This window comes from Canis lupus, chromosome 7 (assembly GCF_011100685.1).
Source record: "Canis lupus familiaris isolate Mischka breed German Shepherd chromosome 7, alternate assembly UU_Cfam_GSD_1.0, whole genome shotgun sequence".
In the NCBI taxonomy this organism is placed as follows: Eukaryota; Metazoa; Chordata; class Mammalia; order Carnivora; family Canidae; genus Canis; species Canis lupus.
In genome coordinates, this window is record NC_049228.1 from 37981928 (window position 1) to 38005368 (window position 23441).

The 23441-nt window shown below is 36.4% G+C and overlaps 1 protein-coding gene across 18 annotated transcripts in view; it reads left to right on the top strand.

Moving 5' to 3' along the window:
- Window positions 1–23441, top strand: part of CDC42BPA (CDC42 binding protein kinase alpha) — a 309366-nt gene that overhangs the window by 256015 nt on the left and 29910 nt on the right. For 11 of the 18 annotated variants that reach the window (XR_005362267.1, XM_038542788.1, XM_038542797.1 and 8 more), the window contains 5 exons: window positions 3370–3474; window positions 7257–7340; window positions 18737–18842; window positions 21283–21419; window positions 22221–22360. Coding sequence is in view for 17 of the 18 variants with exons in the window: in XM_038542788.1 (XP_038398716.1) it covers window positions 3370–3474; window positions 7257–7340; window positions 18737–18842; window positions 21283–21419; window positions 22221–22360 (572 nt within the window). In the remaining variant the exon portion in view is untranslated. The remainder of the gene's footprint in view (window positions 1–3369; window positions 3475–7256; window positions 7341–18736; window positions 18843–21282; window positions 21420–22220; window positions 22361–23441) is intronic. The other 7 variants (XM_038542793.1, XM_038542794.1, XM_038542795.1 and 4 more) reach the window with 1 other exon arrangement.

A 23441-nucleotide genomic window follows, 5' to 3' on the forward strand; every position in this document is an offset into this window, starting at 1 on the left:
ATTAATTTTAGGCTGTCTGCAAAGTCTGGCTTATAGTTATTGAGTATTCTGAAAGTTCAGTAAAAGTAATTGCTTTTTAGTGGATAGAATAAGTTCTTAATTATAAATGTATCAGTAAGCATATAATTATAGATAAAATTAATAACATCTTAAAAAACCAGTCCTGTTGGTGATAATTAACACTTTGATATAGAAAATATATGGGATCCCTGGGTGGCGCAGCAGTTTAGCGTCTGCCTTTGGCCCAGGGCGCGATCCTGGAGACCCGGGATCGAATCCCACGTCGGGCTCCCGGTGCATGGGGCCTGCTTCTCCCTCTGCCTGTGTCTCTGCCTCTCTCTCTCTCTCTGTGACTATCATAAATAAGTAAAAAAATAAAAAAAAAAGAAAATATATAAGTGGTATTACATTTTTCTTATTCTTCCTGTTAAACCTCTTTTGAGATATTGTTTATACTGGCAGTAATCAATAAAGGAAATGAGATGTGTAAATCTCTTAATTTAACAGGTATTAGCTGCTAATAGCTTTTAGAAGATATGGGGAAAAAAATTTTAGTCTGATATTCAAAACATTATTGCCAAGAGTTTTATTCATCTTTACCAAACTTTGTTCCTTGTCTTTCTAAGAAACATACTTTTGAAAAATAAAGTGGTAATTTTTGAACTTCACTTATACATTAAGTGAAAAAAAATCCATAATTGGGTTTTTTTTAAATCAGAGTATCATTGTAAATGGCATAGTTCAGCTTTTTAAATATACTCAATGTCATCTCAAAATATTACTTAAATATTTTTCCTTTTTTTAATTAGTTTTAACAAAAACTACCTGATTTTGTTTAATCTCTGGAATTTGTTTTAAGAGTATATAGTTCCAAAAAGCTAGTATGCTAATTTTCCTTATTCTCTTTTATTAGTTTTTAAATCTAAATGTTTCCTCTTTTGAATAACCAGTTTTATTTACCTCATGCAACTAAGAAAATAATTTCAAAATCTATTTTCATTCCTGTTGTTTTTTATTTATAAGTAAAAACTTGTTAGGAGAAAAAGATTTTTTATAAATGGCAATAATTCTAAAGAAGGGCCAAGAGGTATGTATTTAAAGCCTTGAGAGTTCTTAAGAGTCATTAACTTCTGTAATCAAGGATTAAACTTTGATGGTATATTTTTCCCTTTGTTCAATATCACCCTGTCATCATGTCACATTTTCATGGGGTCATAAAACATGATGGTAAATGTTTTAAGGACCAACTATGGAGTGGGGATGGGAAGTGGGATTGGTTTTTAGGTGTGATGATTTTTGTGAGTAAACCTTTCACCAGGGCACATACTGACAAAATGTCTTAAGGCAGTGTGTTCTAATTTCAGCACAAGAAAGCGTAAGTAATAAAACTGCCTGCTCAATTCTGGGCAGCACATATTCACAGGGCTCAAAGAGCAGACCTGCTTTAAATTGTCAGCCAGTACTACTGAAAGCAGCGAGCTCCTGCCTTGCTCATTTTTGAAGTGGTTTTAAAGTAATTGGACTCAGAGGTAGAAAAGCCACTATTAGCTATTCAGTCCCATTCATAGCATTATCCTGTGCACAGGAACGTCTGCTTTTATGTCTTTCACTCAAATTGTGGGCTAATATAATAAAGGCTTTGGAGTGACAGGTCAGAAATTTAAATTTTATTTAAAATGACCCATTTTTTGCACTTAGTAAATCCCCTACTTGGACACTTCTTAAATACTTTATGAGCTACTTAACTTGATTATTTGAGGTCATTTTAAATTCTTATTAATGTAAGATGCATCAGTACTGCTTTACTTATCAATTCCATGTTAACTGAACCCCCTGCCCCATGGATTCTTATTCAGCTTGCAATTTCTGTAATCATATGAAAACTAGAAGGAGGAGATGTTTAGGAAGTAGGATCTTTCTGGCCTTATTTCCAGCCCAGATTTATATTCCAGATTAATAATTAAAAGGAGCACCTTCGCCATGACTGTCCCTGAGTGAAATTGTGAATTGGGCAAAACATGTCTAAGAGTCTTACTTTCTTCTTTCTTTTACTCTCCTATTCCTGGTGGAAGTTCAGTCAGGAAAAGAGACAGTGTAACTCATTCTGCATGACTGTTCAGTTGCTCTGAGTACCTTTACCGTGGAGATGCTTCTGTACCACAAAAAGAATACTGAACTTGAGGTCAACAAGTGAGATTCAGGCCTGGCTCTCCCACTTGAAAAATGTACTAGTTTTATGAAATTAGCCACATTGCACACTTCAGAGCCAATGTACAGCTGGTATGCCTCAGTTCCCCATTTTTAAAACATGGGAATACTTCCTTAGCTGATGGTACATAGCTGTAGCTGCAAGTTCCTTAGGTGTTCTCCCTAGGACGCCTCTTATCCCCCACTTCTCCTGAGTGCAGGAACTCAAGATATAAGGCCTGGTTGGGAACCATGTGAGTTATCCCCACAAAAATCTTGCCGTGTGGTTTGCCAGAATATCTGCCTGCCTGCCTGTGCCCAGTAGAGGACTCCTGCAGTGTTAGCCAGCCCACTAACCAGTCCCTAAAAGAATAACCATAATAATAATAATAAAGGAAAAGAGAAAATATTTTAAGTACATGTTTAAAATCCTGAAGTTGATTGTTCTTTTTACTGAATTGTAACTTCTGGTCTTTCTGTACAGCACAGTTGAAACAAATTCCTCCAGCCTCTTTTCCAGCTTGCTTTCATTGCCTTTCATTTCAAAAATGCAGTCCTGGTAATTTTGAAAATTGCCAAGCTGAATATATCATCCATCAGTATGCTCCATAAGATCTTGAATGCTAAATTTTAACCCCAAGCATTTTTAGTTTCTAAAAACACTTGGTTAAAAGACTGCAACTGAATTTAAGTGCTGGTATTTCCCCTGCTGCAGAATAAAAGGACAGTGTTGTCCCCAATGACAAACAAAGCTGATAAATTAGTTTCTTTTACAATCAAGTAATGCCTGGTAGACAACCGATTTCCTTCTTATGAAGGACAAAATTATCTCTGATCTGCAGCACATACTCTGTTAAGTACTCTGCACTTAGTTCACATGTATTTCATTTGCAGAATACAAGTCAAGAACATATAGTAGAGACCAGTGCCCAAAGCAGGAGGCAGGCAGTGAAGATGGGAGCATTTTATTAACTGTTGCTATCTTTATCTTTGTTTACATTAGAACTAGAGGTTATGCTTTTGTGTAATGACAGATCTTGAAGGTGAATATTCAAACTGAGGTTCGTTTTCCTCTTCTCAAGAAATGTTATCATGATGATGCCTTACAGAAATTTGCTAAGAGCTGCACATTGTTTGAAAGTGATTTCTTGGGTTTTTGTTTTTCCTGACTTATCTTCCTAGACCGACCCCGTTGAGAGCACATATGTACGGAATCCGAACGTCAAGGTTAACGTCCAGTCAAGGTCCACATCTCCTTCTACATCTAGTGAAGCTGAGCCACTTAAGGTGCCTCACTGGAGCAGTCATGCTCCTCAACTTTTCACTTGTGTCAGAAAAGAGGGAATTGCAAAAAAACAAGTGAAATCTGACTCTTCTTTTAATCAAATATATTATGTAATAAGTCACAGTATGTTGGAGATCATTGCATTTCACTGATAATGTAAATAGGACTGTAAAACAAAAGTAGAAAATCACCCCTCAGATTCAACCTAAAATAAACAATATTTACTTAATTATAAAGGTAATCTTAATATTAAGTAGAGAACTATGGATCAGAGGGCAGAGTTATCTACATTCTAGAATTGTCAGATACAAACCTGGTAGGCACATGGCAGTGTCAGGTGCCATTCTCCTATTTTAATTCATCTCAGAAGTCTAATAAGACATATGTAACTGTTACTTAGTACAGCTTAAAATTAAAATTGCCACTGCTGGTCACTGAATAGTTTATTCTAACTGTTCAGTCAGATGGCATTCAACCATGTCATGTCTGGTAATAGTACAAAAAACCAGTGTTGTTTTGCACCTCACGTCAGTCAGTGGTTTCAAACAGCCGGTCAGCCTGTTTTCTCAACAGAGGTCATTTCCTCAATGAGTCAGAAGAATGTGTCATGCCTCCTGCCTCAAGATGCAATTTAGATTCTTCACTCAGCTTGCAGTTCTGACATAGCCCCTTTGTTTCCCATATTATCTCTAGAGCTGTGTCTAGCGTTCCAAGAGAAGCAGATAGTTCACTTTGGAAAGCTATCTGAAGTGAAGTGTGATTTGTAATTAGAGTCTGACTTGATTTTTTACAACCCTATGATAGACTACCTTAAGACAGGTTAAGCTGATGAGTCTCTGCTTTTTTTAAATCATTGTTTTAATATTTTGAATTTATACATTTTAAATGCTGAACTATTTCAAGCACACAGAGAATAATAAACACATGTAACCACCATCCACAGATTGAACAGATGTGAACAGTTTGCCCTGTTCTTTTCAACTCTGTTTTCAAAGAAAAAATATTCCACACAATTGAAACACCCTTCCCTATACTATTCCCCTCTCTCCTTTCTCAGACATATCTAAAGACCTTAAAATTGGTGTGCATTCTCTTCCTTGGTTTTACATTTCACTTTATTTGCATCCATAAACGATATATGAGAACATTTGTTTTATATTTATGTTTTATGCAAACATGCATCTGTATCTCTCTGTAACTCCTTTCATTCAGCATTATGCCTTTGAGCTTTACTCATGCAGATACATGTCCATTTAGTTCATTATTATAACTGCTATGTATTTCATTGTATGAATACAATATAACCATTTATGCATTCTCCTATTGCTAGATATTTAGATTGTTTCCAATTTCTGTTATTACAATCAGTGCTGATGTGAACATCCTAGTAGCTGTCTGCTTTTGCAAATGTGCAGTTTGTTTAGTGTATATACTTGGAAGCTGAATTATTGGGTTGTGTGGTATACGCATTTTCAACTTTAACTAGATTTTGCCAAATTATTTTCTACAGTGGTTGGACCAATTTTCACTTGCACCGACAATGTGTGAGAGTTCCCCATTTTCCCATATCCTTACCAACCCTTGGTACTGTTAGACATTAACTATTGCCAACTTGATGGGTATGGAGCGGCATTTTTTAAATTTGCATTTCTCTGATCTCAACTGTTAATTCAGCATCTTTTTATATGTTTATTGATCAGTGGTGGTTTGCCTGTTTATGTCTTTCATCTGTTGTTCTATTGAATTATTTTTCCTATTCTTTTGTAAGTGTTCTTTACGTAATCTGGATACTAATCCTTAGCTGGCTCTGTGCACTGCAAATATTTTCTTCCAGTCTGTGGCTTATTTTAAATTTTTATTTGGTATCTTTTCGTCTTGCAACATTATTTATTTTAAAGTAGGCTTATATATATTATTAATCTTTTCCTTTATGACTTCTATTTTTTATACCTTTCTAAAGCAGTTCTTCCCTATGCAGCATTTAAAATTTTTCTTCCATACTTTTTTCTAAAAGCTTAAAAACTTTTATTTTACATGTTTACGACCTTAAACTGAAATTTATTGTTACATATTATGTGAAATGGGGTTCTATATCTATTTTTCTCATATGAACAACCAACTCTACTACATTTCCCCCCATTGATTTATAAACCACTCTCTGCTTTATATATATGGGTCTGTTTGGGAGTTCTTTATTCTCTTCTGTTCTCTGTATCTATTCCTGCATCAATATCACATTGTCTTAATTACTATGACCCTAAAATACTTCATCTGGTATGATTAGCCACTCCCACCCACCTTGTTTTTCCTTTTCTTTTTGACCCTTTAGTTTTACATTTGACTTTTAGGATCAGTTTGTCAAGTTCCATGTGGAGCTTTTGATTGGAATTGTATTAAACTTACAGATTTATCTGAGGAGAATTGACATCTTTGTGATTGGGTCTTTCCATCTATGAACATGGTATACATATCAGTTAGATTTTCTTTTATATCCTTCAGTAAAGTTTTGTTATTTTCTTTATGAATTTACCTCATATTGCTTGTTACATTTGTTCCTAGGTACCTTAAAGTTTTTGTTGCTACAGTGAATGGGATCTTTTCCAAATATACATTCTTATGGTCTTTGTGAACTCTGTTGATCTTGTATCCAGCACCCTTACTTCACTCCTTTTTATTCTAAACTTCTTTTAGACTTTCTGGGTAAATTATAATGTCATTTTTGTTTCCTATTAGTTGTTTTTTTATTAACTTTTGTGTAGGTTTTCACTGTTCCTCTCTTTTATCTCTCATGTTTACCTGTTGAAACATTAATTTGTAAATTTGGTTCAAAGCTTTTTCAAGCTATTTAAAAGTAAATTTAAATTAGAACTAAACTCACAATTAAGCAGAAAACAGAGGTTCCATTCTAAGGTTATAGGGCATATAAAATACTCTGTTTATATAATAACAAAGGCAAAGAGTCATCTACTTTTTAATATTTTAAACTATAACTTTATTCAAAGCTAGCCTTTTCTTTTGTTTGCTTGCTTAGCATCCTAAAATGAAGTAATTCTTTATGCCTTTTTATGCCTTTTTTTTAATACTTTCCTAAATAAGTGCTGTCTCTTTTCCAGTAAAATCACTGGTTCCTTTCATTAAAAGTAATATTGTACATTAATATTTTATAAAGATATGGCTTTTAACTTTTAAATATGTATATTAAGTTCTGAATTCCAATAATATTAAATACTCTAACTCCCTTCTTTGGAAATTGATTTCTGCACAAAATCCCACTAATCGGTCTCTCTTTCTCTCTCTCCATATGCATACACAAACACACACAAATCCACTGAATTGTGTTCCATCTATGCAACATACATTCTGTATATAGAAGTTAGAGTTAAGAGAATCTTCTAAGTATTCGGTTATAAATCATGCTTTTAAAAAATCAGATACTTTTAAGAATTAATGTGACATTTTAAGATGAACTTGAAGATTAATATCCTCATTTTTACGTAGGCAATGTGCTGTGACATTTGTTCTCTTCTGTGAATTCTCTTTTCTGAATCATTTCTTTTTAAATTTCCAGACCAATATTTTTTTGCTAATTGAAGAACTATTTCATTTGTAGACATTGCAGGCTGAAATTTAAATTATCAACACTATGAGAATTGTAGCTTCATTGAGATATTTTTTTGCCTTATTGATGTTGCTTGGCTTTATTTACTTTGATTTATTTTTAGTGATGTTTGAAACAGATGGAATACTTCATGACATTTATTTCCTTTTTTGCTCCTGAATTCAGATTGTAGACAGTACTCCTCTTCCAGCTCACACACCAACCTTAAGGAAAAAGGGATGTCCTGGTTCAACTGGCTTTCCAGCTAAGGTACTCAATCTATATACTTCTGAAAAAAAATACTATAATGGATTTCTTCTGCTTTTTGTATTTGCTGTGATTTATGCTATTTTCCTCAAAATTACAAACATAAAAGCTTGGAAAGAAAATAAATTTTATGTGACTGGAAATAACCACCACTAAGAAAGGTAGGAAGAGTGTTGTAAAGTTTGTTCCATTTAGTTTTTCTTCCATCTTTTTTCAATTTTTTAATAATTTTAATCAAAATGAAAAATTATAAAAGTTGAAGATTGGAGGGCTATATTGAAATGGATAGTTTGGTTTGGTTGGTTTTATTTATTTTATTTTTTTTAATTTTTATTTATTTATGATAGTTACACACACAGAGAGAGAGAGAGAGGCGCAGAGACACAGGCAGAGGGAGAAGCAGGCTCCATGCACCGGGAGCCTGACGTGGGATTCGATCCCGGGTCTCCAGGATCGCGCCCTGGGCCAAAGGCAGGCGCTAAACCGCTGCGCCACCCAGGGATCCCTGGTTGGTTTTATTTATTAGTGAAAAGCCTACAAGTTGGGAGTTTTCTGCCCTTTTTTATAATTTCTGAGTTTTTGAAAGATTACTATTTTTGAAGTATATTCTCCTTTTACTTTATGCTCTCAATGTTTTTTCAGATCCATTTTGGGCACTAACAGATTGAAGGAGAAATAAAATGATAAACCAATTTTTTCAAAATTCCATATAATTTTCCATCATCAATTGTTCTCATTTTAAAATATAAAACATGAAATACATAGTGAAAGAATATGCAACTTGAATATACCATAAGCACAGCACTAACTTGCACTCAATGCACTTTTGATTCAGTAGAAAGACTGCAGATCTGCAAAGTTCAGAAGAATGCTGGGTTTGTGTTTTGCTAGTTCTTTGGGATTATACTTTTATTTTTGTATCTACAGGAAAATAGCCTTGACATTATTCTAGAACTATTTAAATAAATATTTATGGGATTAAACATTTTAGAAGATCTCTAAATTATCAATAAAAAATAATATAAAGAGCAAGTTGATAATTATATCTACAACTTACTGAATAGGACTATTCTCCAGGCATTATCTACCTACTATATCATTATTTCTATCACTAGTATTTCTATCACATATCTAAAAGTTTCTAATTCGGTTCTTACTACAGCATTTGAAGATATCTAATATGTTTCCATAGAGCAGAAAACTAAGGCTTTGAGAAATTAAGTTTCCAAATATCACAGAAATAGTAAGCTACATGTCAATATTTGCATATAGAGCTGTACATTTCTAAATGTTTTCTTTTAAACAGTATCTACTATTAAAGTTAGATATACAATTCACAAATAAAATTAGTACATAATTGCACCATAATTTGAGAAGGTTTGGGGTTTAGAAAACACAGATTGGCATTACTTAGTATCTGGCATAGTTAGTACATGTATATAGTACAATAAATGGAAATTTAGAATGAATGGAAACTATTGCTTCTATTCTTGCTTTCTTTGTTGTAGTCTCCTTGTTTCCATTTTCCTAAATTCAGTATTTTGAAGTCTGTTATTGTAAGGAGTAGTGCTTAGAGAATGCATTGTAAAAAAAAAAAAAAAGACATTAAGTTGAGGCCACTCAGAAGAATCTAAGATCAAAGTTGACAAATAACTGAGAAAGAGAAACATTTAGTGAAAAATTCAGGTGAATTATTTTTTCATTCTATTCAACATAACTATGACTGAAGTGTTGATTATGGTAGAACATGAAGATTTAGTTGCTTATCTCAAGCTCCTACAAAGAAATTCTAGAAACTGGAAAAAAAAATGACCTCCCTCCCCAGCACAGAAACCTTGGATAAGCCACAGAATGAGAGACAGGTTGGTGTATCTGAAAAGCTAATAAAATGTACAAAAGTATAACTGGCATAAAAGAAAAACTAGCTGAATAACCTTCGCTAGATAAAGCAAAATTCTGAGGCCAAAATATGAATTTAAAATAGGCACAATACATATTTGAAAGAGAATTTTAAAAAGAAAGTATGGAACAGGATGGAACAGGATGAGGCACCTAGGAAGAAAATTTGCAAGTGCTTCATGTGAAACTATAACTGCTGGAATAAAGAACTCATCAGATTGCTTTAATGGAATGAGCAAACTGGATATAGTAGAAGAACAAGTTGGAGGGGGAAGATGGCATGGATGATATAAGACATGAGAGAAATAGTTTCAGTATCTCTGTAATAGGATCGGAAGGGGAAAGAAAAAATAGAAGCACTTGAAGAAATGGTCACCTAACATTTCCCAGTAATTAAAGAGGAAAACCTCATATTGAAATACATCATTAGGTGGAATAATTTTTTTAAAAACTCACACTTGGACACATTATAGTAAAATTTATGGAGATCATAGATCAAGAGAAAATCCTAAAATTTTTCAAAGAGTAAATCATCTTTAAAGAAAAATCAAATTGATATCAAACTTCTCAACAGCAACACTAAGTGCAAGAAAACAACTAAGATAAATGTTCAAAATGTTGAAGAAAAAGAACTTTGAACCCTAAAATGTTAACCCAGCTGTAACATCACTTAATTATGAGAGTAAGTTAAAAAATATTTTCACGTATAAAGAACTTAGTAAGTTTATTATTAAAAAAAACTTTCTCTGAAAAAAAAAAAAACTTTCTCTGAAAATACTCTTGTATACACTAACAATAAACCATCAGAAAGTGAAATTAAGATAACAATCTCATTTACAACTGCACCGAAAGGAATAAAATACTTAGGAATAAATTTAATCAAGAAGATCTGTTCACTAAAAATGATAAGACATTGACAAAAGAAATTTAAGAAGACACATCAATGGAAACGTGTTCATAGATTGCAAGAATTAATATTATTAAAATGTCTATATTACAATTTATAGCAATTTACAGATTCAATGCGCTCCCTATGAAAATTCCAACAGTATTTTTCACAAAAATAGAAAAAACAATGCTAAAATTTGTCCCCTCAAATAGACAGTACAATCTTAAAAAAAAAAGGCTGGAGGCATCACACTCCTAATTTCAAACTATATTACAAAGCAATAGTAACCAAAACAGTATAGTACTGGCATAAAAAAACAGAAACATATATCAATGGAACAGAATAGAGAGCCAGAAATGAATATGCATATGTCTGTTTACTGAACACACATATGATCAATTAATTTATGACAAAGGCATCAAAAATATACAATGGTGAAAGGAGTCTCTTCAATAAATGGTGCTGGAAAAACTGGATATCCTACATACAAAAGAATGAAACTAGACCACTCTCTCACACCATACACAAAAATTAACTCAAAACAGTAAAGACATGAACATAAAACCTAAAGCCATAAAACTCCTAGAAGAAAACAATGGGTAATCTGCTAGTCTTAGGAATGTTTTTTTTGGATTTGATATCAAAAGCAAAGACAATGAAACAAAAGCAAAAGTAAATAAGTGGAATTACATCAAATAAAAAATTAATGCAAAGCAAAGAAAACCATTAAAATGAAAAGGCAAGCTATGGAATGAGAGAAAATATTTGTAAATCATAATCTGGTAAGGGGTGAATATCCAAAATATAAAAGAACTCATACAACTCAATTGCCAAAAATACAAACAAACAAACAAAACACTACATAATCCAATTAAAAGATGAGCAGAGGACCACAATAGACATTTTCCAAAGAAGACATACAAAAAAAGTGGCCAAAGGTACATAAAATGGTGTTCAGCATCACTAATTATCAGGGAAATGCAAATCAAAACCACAATGAGGGGGCAGCCCTGGTGGCGCAGCGGTTTAGCGCCGCCTGCAGCCCAGGGTGTGATCCTGGAGACCGGGATCGAGTCCCACGTCGGGCTCCCTGCATGGAGCCTGCTTCTCTCTCTGCCTGTGTCTCTGCCTTTTTCTCTGTGTCTCTCGTGAATAAATAAATAAAATCTTGAAAAATAAAGAAAGAAGCTTAATATTTGTAAACACCCTAGAACAGTACCTGACATAGTAGTATCATATAAATGTTTAAATAAATATTGATAACCTGATAAGGAAAGTAAGCCCAAATATAAATCTTAACAAGTTGAAAGGAATAAATAGAAGACTGGCATATAAAATGTGTAATTTTCATACCTGCAGAAGGAAATGCTATTCATTGAATGGAGGCAGGAAACAGAAAAGAAAGAATGGAAAACATGGTAACCTGGTGCTCTTAACTGCAATAGTCTCAGATCCTAATGGCTTAAAATTTTTTTTTAAGTCTCACAGTTTTGTGGGTATGAATTTGAGAAGGGCTCAAGGGGGAGGCTCTCACCGAGGGTCTGCCATGTGGGTATGGTCAACCATCAGCTGAGACTGCAGATGTGTGGAGGTTCAGCTGTGCTGCATGTCCAGGATGGCTTGCTTCCATGACAGGCAGCTGATAGGGTCTGTCCAGATGATAGCTTCAATCTTCTTACATGGCAGCTGACTCCCCAGAGTGAGCCTAACACAAGAGCCTGTGAGAAGTTGTGTGGCTGAAAGCAAAGATGTATAGAAGGGAAGAAAATAAAGTAGAGATCACAGATACCTACTGTAATACAAAGGTTAAGGTGTAAAATACCAAAGGGCACGAAAGAGGACATTGTATTCTAACAAAGGGAATAACAGATATATAGAAGATAATGATCATGAATGTATATGATTCTCACATTTATGCCCTAACCTGTATAAAGCAAGAGCTAAGAACTCAGGAGAACTAGGTTAGAGACAGATTGGAGATTTTAACTCAAACAATATAGTAGAGAAAATGCAGAGCAGAGGATGGAGGGTAAATCTCTGCATGTGCCAAGAGCTTTTATAAACAAGGGGATGGACACGCAATAGTTAATTGGACAAAAGCTAGAAATAGGCTGATGAAAAATAAATTAAAATGAGAGTGAAAAGATGATCAGACTTAGGAGGAGTTGGAGAAAAGCAGATTACAGTAATAATGAGCTACCTCTTTACATTTGTGGTGTACTTTTCTTTGTTATCAGGAGGATACTGTGAAACATTATGATGGAAATATGAATTAGTACCACATTTTTAATTGCAATCTAAAAACATTTTAATGAAAAATAGATGTCATTGAGTCTAGAATCCAGTGAGTAGAGGGTAGAGGATTCTGGGAACTTGGTTGCAGTGGTGGCATGGTTTTTTAATCTTAGAGAATCTCTCCATAAAAATAGACCAACTGGATAGGCATCAAAACTTAAAAAAAAAAAAAAGAGCCTGGCAGATGACACTTGAACAATAGATGAGATTTTCCCACGAACTCCAAAATATAAACTGATAGGGAGGAAAAACAGTCATCTATAAGACTCCCCATGGTATTAAACACTGTTCTAGAGAAAATGGAGGTGAAGCAGAGGGATTCGTGATAATCCCAGAGCCAGAAAACCACCAGAACACAAGCAAGCACTGCTGGGCATCTCAAGAACATTAGAAACCAAGAGAATTTTGCAAGCTCCATCCTGCAGGTGAGGATCAGGGAGGCAAGACAGTGGACGATGTGACAGTGCTGCAGTTGTAAATTCTCAAAACAGATGGTCAGAATACTCTTCCAGATCACAGCCCCATCCTAAGGAGGGTCAGTAGGAAATGGGTTCAGAATTGAGCAAGGCAGGAAAGGAAAGAGAAAGTCCAGATGATTAAGAAGAGGGAAGGAGGAGCTTGGAAAGAATGAGGTCATTTAAAAAAATCATCTTAATGAAAATGATAGAAAACAGAGTCAAAGGCATGGAGCTGGGAAGATTACCCTGGCCCATCTCTCCCTCACAGAGGTATAGGAAAAGTCATTTCACTTAAAAATGGGGGAAATGGGGATATCTGGGTGGCTCAGTGATTGAGCATCTGCCTTTGGCTCAGGATGTGATCCCAGGGTCCTGGATAGAGGCCCACATCAGGCTCCCTGCAGGGAACCTGTTTCTCCCTCTGTCTATGTCTCTGCCTCTCTCTGTGTCTCTCATGAATATTTTTTTTAAAACTGAGGGAAGTGGCCACAGTCAAATCACACATACACAAAAAAGAGAAGTGTCATCTTTAAAAATGAAAGTATGCCAGAAAACATTTCTGCGAAACCAACAATCAATATTTCAGAACAAATTAAGGAAACAGTAGAAGCTATGAAAAAACAAAAATTTAAAGTAGCAAACCTTAGAAATGAGAGTGTTGAAGAAAGCAAGATTTGAAGAAAGGTGACAGAATCTTTCTGGGAAAGAATTAGAAATTAAGGTGAAATAAGACTGAAGGAATACAGACTGGCACATAAGGAATTTGGGAGTAAATAAATTCAATAAATCACTTATGAAAATAGAAAATAGTTTTTTTTTCTTTTAATCAAGAAATGAGGAGGGGGGCAGCCCCAGTGGCTCAGCGGTTTAGTGCCGCATTCGGCCCAGGGTGGGATCTGGAGACCCAGGATCGAGTCCCATGTCAGGCTCCCTGCATGGACCCTGCTTCTCCCTCTGCCTGTGTCTCTGCCTCTCTCTCTCTCTCTGTCTCTGTCTCTCATGAATAAATAAACAAATAAAAAAAAAAGAAAGAAAGAAATGAGGAGGGGCTCCTGGGTGGCTTAGTTGGTTAAGCTTCTAACTCTTGGTTTCAGCTCAGGTCATGATCTTGAGGTTATGGGATTGAGCCCATGTCAGGCTCCATGCTCAGCAGTCAGCTTAAGGATTCTCTCTCTCTCCCTTCCTCTTCTCCTCCCATGACTCAAGCATGTTCTCTCTACCCCTCCTTCCACACTGAAATGAATAAATAAAATTTTTTAAACAGAAATGAGGAAAGAGGTAAAAAGGATTTTAGAAAAGTGTTGGAAAAGAATAACAAAGAAGGGCCAATGTTTATATAATAGGAGTCTGTGATAGAGAACACCAAGGTAACAGAAAATTCTAAAATCTGTGTTCAGGAAAATTTTCTAAAATAGAGCAGACCTGAGGGGCATCTGGGTGGCTCAGTTGGTTGGTTAAGCATGTCTGCCTTTGGCTTGGATCATAATCCTGGGATTCTGGGGTCAAGCCCCACATCAGGCTTCCTGCTCAGCCAGGAGTCTGCTTCTCCCTCTCCTGCTCCCCCTGCTTGTGTGTGTGCTCTCACTTGCTCACTCTCTCCATCAAATAAGTAAGTAAAATATTCTTTAAAATAAAATAAAGCAGACTTGAAACTCATACTATGGAGGCACCCAGAATAGCCAAGAAAATCAACTCAGACAAGAGAAAACACATTCTAGTAAACCCTTGGCTTATAAAGAAAAAAACATTGGACAGAAGCGTAATAAGTAACTCAAGGAGGAAGAAAAGAATGAATTTTTTGTCAGACTTTTCAATAGCAACACTATGCCAGAAAACAATTGGATGACGTTTAAAATACCCAAGGAAAGTGTGAGTCCAAGGTTTTTTCCCTCCTTTGTGACTTTCTTTTTGACAACTTTATTGAGGTATAACTCATATACAAAAAAACTGCACATAGTTGTAACAATTTGATGAATTTAGAATGTCAAAGATTTTTAAGAGTTTTGGAGTTTTTAAGCATAATAAGGCATCATTCAAAAATAAAACCACGGAGAAGTATTAAGAATGTGCAAGAAGTCAAGGATTGTTGTTCCCATAAGCCCTTCTGGGGGAACACATGAAGGACAAGCTTCACATCATGCAGAAGGATAAGACACCTGATACCTTTGAGGAGTCTGAGTGGGAAAGGGAGTCTAGAATGAGTTGGGGAATTGGTTCAAAGTCCACATGAAGCACTGTTAGAGCATCCCTCAAAACCAGCCAGTGTACCACCAACTTAGCAGTGCATTCACTTTGTGGAGTCACTGAAAGACCACAAACTGAAGGACATCAGTGGTTGGTGAGAGAAGAGGAGGTGTTGAACTAGGAGTCGTGAGATCTTGCAGAAGTCTGCAACCTAAAAGTGAGGTTCTGAACCCCTCTCTCCTGTGTAGCTCCCAAAATGTTGGCAGTTGGGTTTATTGCCTCCTCCTTCCCTCTAGCCTCCTGGGAGGATTTCACTGGAGTCTCTGAAGAAATTCACCCAGAAAAGATTTACAGATAATGGCAGCTGAGAGTCCCAGTGAGACAGCTTGGTCCTCATTGATGGTGCGTGGGCACCCGCACAAAATCTAAACCAAAACACTTTCAACTCAGCTTTTTTACTGACTACACTTAAATATGAACAAATTCCCAAGGATCAGGAGACATTTTAGGAAATCCTTTAGCGAAAGAAAAAGATCCCAACAAACAGATTTCCTATTTTCATTGAAGGAAAAAGAGGCAATGCCAAAGCAAGAGGAAACTTTTTAAAAAGGAATAACCAGAAAAATAGAGTCCTTTGAAAGTTAAAAATAAGACAAGCATTTAAAAATTCATTAAATGAGGGACTCCTGGGTGGCTCAGTCAATTAAGCTCAGGTTATGATCTCAGGGTTGGAAGATGGAGCCCCATGTTGGGTACCACACTCCACCAGAAGTCTGCTGGAGATTCTCTGTCTCTCTGCTACCCCCCCTCCCTCCCCTGGCTTGCACACTCTCTCTCTCAAATAAATAAATATTTAGGGAAAAAACATCACATTCAAATGATTAGGAACCGAAACGGCATCATACTTGTTAACAGCAAAATGGAAAGGACAATTGTAAGGTAAAACGATTTTGAGCTAGAATTTTTGATTCCCAGTCAAAGATTTAATCAATTTAGGGGAAAATAATAGAATTTTCAGAAGATTTAGATTTTCTCAAAGTATTATCACCTATGTTCTGCTTCCTAAGTAAACTACTAAGAAATGATTTCCATCAAAGCAAGGGAGGAGGTGAAGAAAGAGAAAGGCAGAGGGTCCACAGGAGAGAATTGCACAGAGGTCAGTTGGGAGAAGGACCCAAGCCCTGCAGCTGAACATTCAACAGAAAAGCAGAGAGGCTCCAGGAGAAACTTCTGGTCAATAACACGGGGCAGAGGAATACTGAAGCCTTCCTTCCTCACTGCTTGACCATGTGGTACATAGATTTGAGAGGATTTTGCGGTTGCTTTGGAGAGTCTGGGGGTAAGTCGTAAGAGAGACCTAGAAAATTAAGTTTAAAAGAGGGAGGGCATCATTAGTTTCAGAAAAGTCAAAAAATGACACAAAAAACATGTAACGATAGTATACTTCTTGACTCAGTTAAAAATCCAAGGTCATAATAACTTAAACATTAAATGTAACATTTAACCCAAAACTGTGCTATACCAATATTAAGACCATGAAGGGAGTAGTTGATGTGACAGTGCCAAATCCTCATCTTCCATGACAGGAAATCAGTATAATGCCTCAAATCAAGAAATAGCAAAATAGCAGAATAGACTTGCTTCACCCTCCTCCAAAATTACAGAGATACATACAGAAGGAGGCAAACAGCTGGAAGAGTTAAATGAAATTGCCTCTAGGAAGGATGACTTGGGGTGGAAGGGTACTTCAGTTTTTATTCTAAGCATTGTGATACTATTTTACTATTTAAACTGTGTATGTGTATTAGTTTTAAAATTTAGATTTAAAATGTAGATTTAGGGGATCCCTGGGTGGCTCAGAAGTTTGGCGCCTGCCTTTGGCCCAGGGCGCGATCCTGGAGTCCCGGAATCGAGTCCCACATCAGGCTCCGGGCATGGAGCCTGCTTCTCCCTCCTCCTGTGTCTCTGCCTCTCTCTCTCTCTCTCTCTCTCTCTCTCTATGTCTATCATAAATAAATAAATCTTTAAAAATAAATAAATAAATAAAATGTAGATTTAAAAAATTAAAAACATGGGTAGGAGAAAATGGAGAAATTCTTTGTAACTAGGCAATGAAGGTCAGATCTCAAATCATAAACATAAGGTGAAAATAGAGCTACCCTACGACCCAGCAATTGCACTACTGGGTATTTACCCCAAAGATATAGATGCAGTGAAAAAACCGAGACACCTACACCCCAATGTTCATAGCAGCAATGTTCACAGTAGCCAAACTGTGGAAGGAGCCTCGGTGTCCATCAAAAGATGAATGGCTAAAGAAGATGTGGTCTATATATACAATGGAGTATTCCTCAGCCATTAGAAATGACGAATACCCACCATTTGCTTCAACGTGGATGGAACTGGAGGGTATTATGCTGAGTGAAGTAAGTCAATCAGAGAAGGACAAATATTATATGGTTTCATTCATTCAGGGAATATAAAAAATAGTGAAAGGGATTAAAGGGGAAAGGAGAGAAAATGAGTGGGAAATATCAATGAGGGTGACAGAGCATGAGAGACTCCTAACTCTGGGAAACGAACAAGGGGTAGTGGAAGGAGAGATGGGCAGGGGATTGGGGTGACTGGGTGACGGGCACTTGGCAAGATGAGCACTGGGTGTTATATGTTGGCAAATTGAACTCCAGTAAAATTATATATATATATATATATATATATATATATATATATATATATATATATATATATATATATATGTAAGTAACTGTGTTCTGAATGCTTATTCCATGCCAGCACTGTTCAAAAGGCTTTGTTTATATTCACATATTTACTTAAACAACCAATGAAGTAGATACTGTTATCGATCCTGTTTTACAGAATGAGGAAAGTAAGACACCGAGAACTTAAGAAGGTTGTCCCTAGGCTCATACAGTTGAGTGGAAGAATAGCTATTATAATTCATTTATTATTAAAACCTTCTAAGAGAGAAGAGGCATGTTCTGGAGAGCTACAGTCTAGTGACTTAGAACCCGATAGAACAGATAAGCCTTGGAGAACTTTACTGGGTTTGCAGTAAGATGTCTCAGGCTGCCATCTGTCTCTAGGATGGTACATCTGTATGTTTGTCTACTGAAGGGGGAGTACCACCTGCTTTCACGGAAGGAAACAGATTCATTAAGTATACTCTTTATTCTTAGTCCCAGAGAATGAAGTACTTATAGCAGGGACCAGAATTTTCAGTTACTCTTTGTTCTTCCTAAGAAGGTATAAAAGCATATTAAATTTTTGTGTTTGTGAAAGTATAAATATGTAATGTTTCATTTAACTTTTTGCTGAAGAATCATTTGAAGAATTTGTAAAAATCCTTAATCAAAATCTGTGAGCAAAAATAAAAACCTACAATTTATAACTTTTCAAATGGCATTCAAGAGCAGTTAACCTATCATGTAACTTCCTATGTTATTTTTAGCATAACCTAGCTCTGTATTGCCTAGTAAAAATATTTAAGGAGCATAAATTACAAAAAGATGTGAGAAATGAAAACAATTGATTCTACTTATATTTAGAAAACATCCTAGTAGCTCGTGTGAGGCCCAGAGATTCACATTGCAGAAATCCTTTAAATAATTGATGTTTTTGATCATCAGCGTCTTTTTCATCCATTTGTTTTGCAGCGCAAGACTCATCAGTTTTTTGTCAAATCTTTCACAACACCTACCAGATGTCACCAGTGCACCTCTCTGATGGTTGGTTTGATAAGACAAGGCTGTTCCTGTGAGGGTAAGAACAAAATGACAGGAGAGTGTGACGTTAGGGTCCTAGCATGGACTACCTCAACTGTGATCACGTAACCGTATTCTCCTTAAAACACATCTAAATATCTGCTGGCTTTGCTTTTTTCTGATAACAGGAGTACAGATAATAAACCAAACACTGTGCTAAATGTTGAACATGGGAGAATATAGACGGCCCCTAGAAACAGGGGAGAACTTTATCAGTCTTTATTTCATTCTTTGGGTGAATTCGTGGTTCCGGCAAAGCATTAACAACCCAACCATTTTCTTTGGTTCTAAACGCATGTATCTATAAGACTATTGAAGATGATGCAGTCTGGATCTTCTGCTTTGACTATGAGAACTAAGCAGACATAGCATGCACTGTCTTAAGATGCTATTAACATCCCCTTAATGTTGTTGACCAGAAAGGTATGATGGAAGCCAAAGGAGAGAATTTGTACAGGTTTTAAGGCTTGTCCCATTTTGGATTTAGCCAATACTTACAAGTGTCACTTTTAGGGACACCTAGATGGCTCTTGGTTTTGGCTCAGGTCATGATCTCAAGGTCCTGGGATTAAGCCCCGCATTGGGCTCCGCACTCAGTGGGGAGTCTGCTTCAGGATTCTCTCTCTCCTTCTTCCTCTGGTACTTCCCCAGCTCTTTCACTCTCTCTCTCTAAAACAAATTAATCTTTTAAAAAATAAAATGCAAATAAAGATAAATGTCATTCTAAAATCTGTTTATCAGAAAGAATCCTGGATAGCTACTTGGTATTAATCCCTTATCCTTTCTGTTGCATCAGAATCATTTATAATTACATGGTAGGATTTTTTTGGATCTCCCCAGGCCCCTTTCTAGAGTCTCATGTCATGAAATTGTGCCTGTCGTTCCCACGGACCCTTAGTACTCTGCCCTATACACTGTGGGGACACATTAGACTCTGCCTAGGCTTTTATAAATGTTATGGTAATGCGGTTACAGCTTCCAAAAGACTCCTATCATTTTAATTTCTTCTTGGTTGATTGAAGTTAGATCCTGTAAAGGACAATTATTTTGTTGTTTCCGCTGCTGTTTGGAGGTGAGGTTTTGCCTATTAGTAAAACAGATTATAACTTGTTATAATTATAAGACATTCCACTTGTAAGTGAATGAGATGTCTAACAGAAGTTTGGTGGTTTTGGAGGTCAGTACTAGTTCATCCTACCCCTCTGATGGCTTCATAATGCCCATCAGTGATGTATATATACATTTTCCCATGTGCATGCACTCCTAGAACGGTATCCCTTCAGCTCCTCTCTTAATCTTTCCCAAATATTCTCTAGCACTGAGCCTTAGAGTAAGAATTGTCTAAATGGATTCCCTTAGTCTGCAGTCCCTTCCAACAAACTTGTTTGTTTTAAATGTTTTAACTTTTAAAAAGATTTTATTTATTTATTTTAGAGAGAGAGCAAGTGGCGGGGGGGAGGGCAAACAGAGAATCTCAAGCAGACATAGCTTGAGCTCCAATCTCAAGCTGAGTGTGGAGCCCAGTGTGAGGCTCGATCCCATGACCCTGAGATCATGACCTGAGCTGAAATCAAGAGAGTTGGAGGCTTAACCAACTGAGCCACCCAGGTGCCTTTCAATATTTCAATTCACCCAACCAAGTCTCGGTGAAACTTACATACTTATTTTTGTTTATCCTGTCTCTTAGAGTTTCAGGTTCATCGTGTGAGTACCAGGTAGAGGTATCATAGCACTATTGTTGGTAGGTAGGGCAGGCTCTGAGCCCGACTGCCTGGGTTTGAATTCCAGCAGTACCACTTTTGAGTCCTGTGACCAGGGCAAGTCATACGTAAACAGGAGTAACTGTACCTCTCTTATAGAAAAATTAAATGCATTCAATTAAGTTAACCATTATTATGACCTTAGTTATAGCTGAAGAATCTATAATGATATTAACAACTCTTAAAGATTATCCTTAATTTGTACCTTTTTAATCATTGAACAATTCCATTTTCAAAAAGGATTGATAAAATTTTCCAGATATTGCAAAGATGTCGAGTAATTTCATGTCCATTAGTGAGCCTGGCAAGAGAAATTTTCAGGGCAGATACTAAGTTGTGGCAAAATGAAGAATTAGAACTCTAGAAACCACTTTTTGGAATTCCAAGTTTAAAATCACTGTTGTAGTCACAAATTTAGATTTTTTTTTCCTATGTATTTGCTCCTCTTGATTACTCCTGTTAACACAGAACAATAATATTACAATAATAAAAATCTTTACTGTTTCTCATTGAAATTCTTATTGATAAGCAAATGAATCAGCTCCCCAAATGACAAAACAATTATTTAAAACAAAACCACAGATAAGCCCCTTGTATGTAATGAGTGCTCAGTGAATTTTCTTTTTTGTAAAAGTGTATTTTTATTGAACATTGTTTTTTATTCCCCCTCTTCAAAAGTGTGCGGATTCTCATGTCATATAACTTGTGTAAACAAAGCTCCAACTGCTTGTCCAGTCCCTCCTGAGCAGACAAAAGGTCCTCTGGGGATAGATCCACAGAAAGGAATAGGAACAGCCTATGAAGGTCATGTCAGGGTAAGTATAATTAGGTTGGGTTTAGATTCATCTTTTGAGATTGATTAATGACTGAGGATAGAGTCTAGTCGCTTTACAAACATACTCCTTGTCAGAAAATTAGGCAAATAAAATTCATCTAATAATTTTATTTTATCCAGAGTGATGTGAAAACAAAAACCTGGCCTTTGCTTAGAAATAAATTCCAAAATGTCTTAAAATTTTCTGTACTATCTCTATCTTGTAACAAACAGATGTTGAATCTCCAAAAATGAGTCTCTGCCCCTGGTCTTCCTGGAGATGTAGCATAGGCTTACAAAGCCTGAGATATTATCAGGGTGTTTCTTACTGGTAATCTTGAATAGTATTCAAAGTATAAGCTGCATTTCCTTATACTCTCAAATTTGACTTTTATGCTACTTAGAAATCTGTGGGGTCCCTAGCTGGCTCAGTTGGTAGAGCATGCGACTCTTAATCTCAGGCTTGTGAGTTCAAGCCCCACATTGGGTATGAAGCCTACTTAAAATAAAATAAAAAAAAAATCTGTGAATGTTATTTTAATGAATTACTAGTGAAAGTTAAAATGGTACCATTTAAAAGTTTTTTCAGAATAAAAAGTCATACGTATTTGAAGAAATTATTCTTACCGTTGACTTTTCATGTTTTCAATGGTCTGTGTTTCTGTCTGCACTTTACCAACCAGACCCGCAGACCTAGAGCACGTGTGCAGTGTCTTGAGGTTTCTGTTGTGCAGTTCCGTAGGTAATTAAGGGGGCTGCGCTTGACATTTTAGTGTGAGTTGTTTCTGTCTGTTTGCCGAAGATTCCGAAACCAGCTGGAGTAAAGAAAGGATGGCAGAGAGCCCTGGCTGTGGTTTGTGACTTTAAACTCTTCCTGTATGATGTCGCTGAAGGAAAAGCATCTCAGCCCAGCGTTGTGGTCAGTCAGGTGATTGACATGAGGTGAGCTTTTGAAAGCGTCTGATTTTTCACCTAATTATATTGCCATATTTTTATTTGAATCTAATTTTATGTTCATAATCTAATTGGCTAATATTGCCAGAGTAGCATAATTAAGACCAGGAAGCAAGGTGTAGTTCTAGGGCAGGTTGGTGTGTGTAGAGGGATGGGGCTTGGGGTCAGGGAAAAGAAACTAAAGTTTGAATCCAAAAGACCGGCATAAAGCTGGCTGGGGTAATGAAGGCCTAATGTGTGACGGTTCAATCATTGCCTCAAGGTGTGGAATGGAATTCCAGTGTGAGGAAAGGGAGCAGAAATCTCAAAATCAGGCTCTTGGAACATATAATGAGCAGGCAAACATTTGAATGAGTACACCTCTTGCTTTTCAGGCTATTCCCCTACCCCATGGAGTGCTCTCCCTTACCTCTCTTATTAACTCTTGCACTCCGCTGGGGTGACATGAACCCCCAGAGCTTCAGCTCTCACCTCTGTGCTGATAAATCCCACATGGGCCTCCATCCAGCTTTCTCCAGAAATGGCACACAGTGGCATTTCATACCACCAGCTCCTCAGGCACATCTTCTTCCCCACAGATACAGAATACAAGGAGATAGGTGTGAGAAATATTAGCAAAGAAAGTCCAACAGAGCCTGCTCGGGGGCTCGCTACAGAAATGCAGGGAGAATTAAAGCTAAGACTAAGGCATCAAGTCCTCAAGATGAGGAGAGTGATGGCACTAGGAACCAAAGCAAGGGAGTCACAAGGAGTAAATTCTTGTGGAGGAATTCTGTTTCAGGTGTTGAAAGAATAGTGAAATGTCAGATAAGCTATGTTGTGGGTATGTGAGATGTATTGCGAGAGGCAAGAGGGTCCCTTGTTAGGGAGGGTTCAGATCCCTCTTCGCATGTACAGATACTGGCCTTGCAATGGGAAGCAGCAATCTTTTCTAGCTCAATGTATGATCACCACTGCTGAGTTACTCCTGATAAATTACTTTGAGCACTATCACTTACAATGGTGGAAAAATCAAAACTTTTAAAATTCAATTTGGATGTTTAGTGCAATTAAATTTTAAGGATTGCTC